This window comes from Sinocyclocheilus anshuiensis, unplaced genomic scaffold (genome assembly GCF_001515605.1).
Source record: "Sinocyclocheilus anshuiensis isolate Anshui unplaced genomic scaffold, SAMN03320099.WGS_v1.1 scaffold3679, whole genome shotgun sequence".
Classification (NCBI taxonomy): domain Eukaryota; kingdom Metazoa; phylum Chordata; class Actinopteri; order Cypriniformes; family Cyprinidae; genus Sinocyclocheilus; species Sinocyclocheilus anshuiensis.
Window position 1 is genome coordinate 35,029 of NW_015540503.1, and position 1,938 is coordinate 36,966.

General features: G+C 39.6%; 1 protein-coding gene across 1 annotated transcript in view; it reads right to left on the minus strand.

Annotated features, from left to right (window-relative positions):
• Window positions 1–1,938, minus strand: part of LOC107687335 (catenin delta-2-like) — a 175,535-nt gene that overhangs the window by 24,369 nt on the left and 149,228 nt on the right. Inside the window, exon 10 of the mRNA XM_016484616.1 lies at window positions 1,287–1,500. Coding sequence (XP_016340102.1) covers window positions 1,287–1,500 — 214 coding nt within the window. The remainder of the gene's footprint in view (window positions 1–1,286; window positions 1,501–1,938) is intronic.

Sequence of the window (1,938 nt, forward strand, 5' to 3'; positions counted from 1 at the left end):
GGGTTGAATGTTAACTACTTTCGTTTCCATATAACTATAAACTACGATAAAAGTTCATCAGCATGCATTGATTAATAGCATGTTGTAGCGCAAAAAAAAAACCTGCTTGTGCAACCAACTGAGAAAGTTAATCGCAAAAGAGCAACCAGTGGGAAGAATGAGTCTGGAGTCCTGAATTGCCCAGCTCCCTCTGTCAATGATCTAGCACCCCCTCAGCACCTGCGTTCAAAATTCTCTGGCGCCGCCCCTGGTACATCGATGTATTTTTGAAAAGCAAAAATGAAGTTTGTCCAACTCTAAACCCAGTCCCCAAGTAAATTAGGTTATTAAATAAAAAACTAGCAAAACGAGTTGCGCGGTGTCCCCACCACTTTTCAAAGCAAAGTTACGCCACTGCCGAAAGTTGTAATTAATTGCTACAGCATGTATATACTGTATGTATAGGGAGAATCGACGACTAATCTGTAAAATTCCTATAATAAAACTTAAACTGAAAAAAGGCATATCAAAGCCAGCAGAAGTTCTTACCTGTGACCAGTTCTCTGACTTCCACATCTGAGGTCTTACGCAGCAGGCGGACCAGCGCAGGAATTCCACCGCAATTCTTCAGAGCGATTTTATTATCATCATTGGCTTTGCCGTAAACGAGGTTCCTCAGGGCACCACAGGCGCTTCTGTGTACTTCAGCCATTCTGTGATCCAACAGGTCCACCAACAACTGAATACCGCCCTGCCTCCGTATCTGAGAGAAACAGACCGATAGAGGGTGATGGGTGATGTGCATTTTCATGTTTTAAGACTTAAAGACTGGATTGAGAACATGAGTAAACAATAAAATCTACATAAAAGGCATCTACAAAACTGTTTTCAAGTCAGTTTTAATATAACATGATAAGAAAAATGTTAAAATAAATTCATTTTTGTCCACTCGAGGCACCAGTGAGCTGAAAAGGGCTTTGAAAATTCATTCCTATTCACATTTTGAACATGAAGTCCTGATTTGAATGCAACTTCAATCAATCTAATGAAGAATTATTGGTCAGTGAGAACATGGCGGCCTTGGCCTCAACTCATGGGAAGACATTCGAAACGTTGACCTTTCCATTCTTACATTCAGCAGTACTGCCTCATATAAATGAAAAAAAAAAAAAAGTCTGAATTCAGTGTTAAGTCACACCAACATGTATATACTGTATGTATAGGGAGAATCGACGACTAATCTGTAAAATTCCTATAATAAAACTTAAACTGAAAAAAGGCATATCAAAGCCAGCAGAAGTTCTTACCTGTGACCAGTTCTCTGACTTCCACATCTGAGGTCTTACGCAGCAGGCGGACCAGCGCAGGAATTCCACCGCAATTCTTCAGAGCGATTTTATTATCATCATTGGCTTTGCCGTAAACGAGGTTCCTCAGGGCACCACAGGCGCTTCTGTGTACTTCAGCCATTCTGTGATCCAACAGGTCCACCAACAACTGAATACCGCCCTGCCTCCGTATCTGAGAGAAACAGACCGATAGAGGGTGATGGGTGATGTGCATTTTCATGTTTTAAGACTTAAAGACTGGATTGAGAACATGAGTAAACAATAAAATCTACATAAAAGGCATCTACAAAACTGTTTTCAAGTCAGTTTTAATATAACATGATAAGAAAAATTTTAAAATAAATTCATTTTTGTCCACTCGAGGCACCAGTGAGCTGAAAAGGGCTTTGAAAATTCATTCATATTCACATTTTGAACATGAAGTCCTGATTTGAATGCAACTTCAATCAATCTAATGAAGAATTATTGGTCAGTGAGAACATGGCGGCCTTGGCCTCAACTCATGGGAAGACATTCGAAACGTTGACCTTTCTATTCTTACATTCAGCAGTACTGCCTCATATAAATGAAAAAAAAAAAAAAGTCTGAATTCAGTGTTAAGTCACACCAA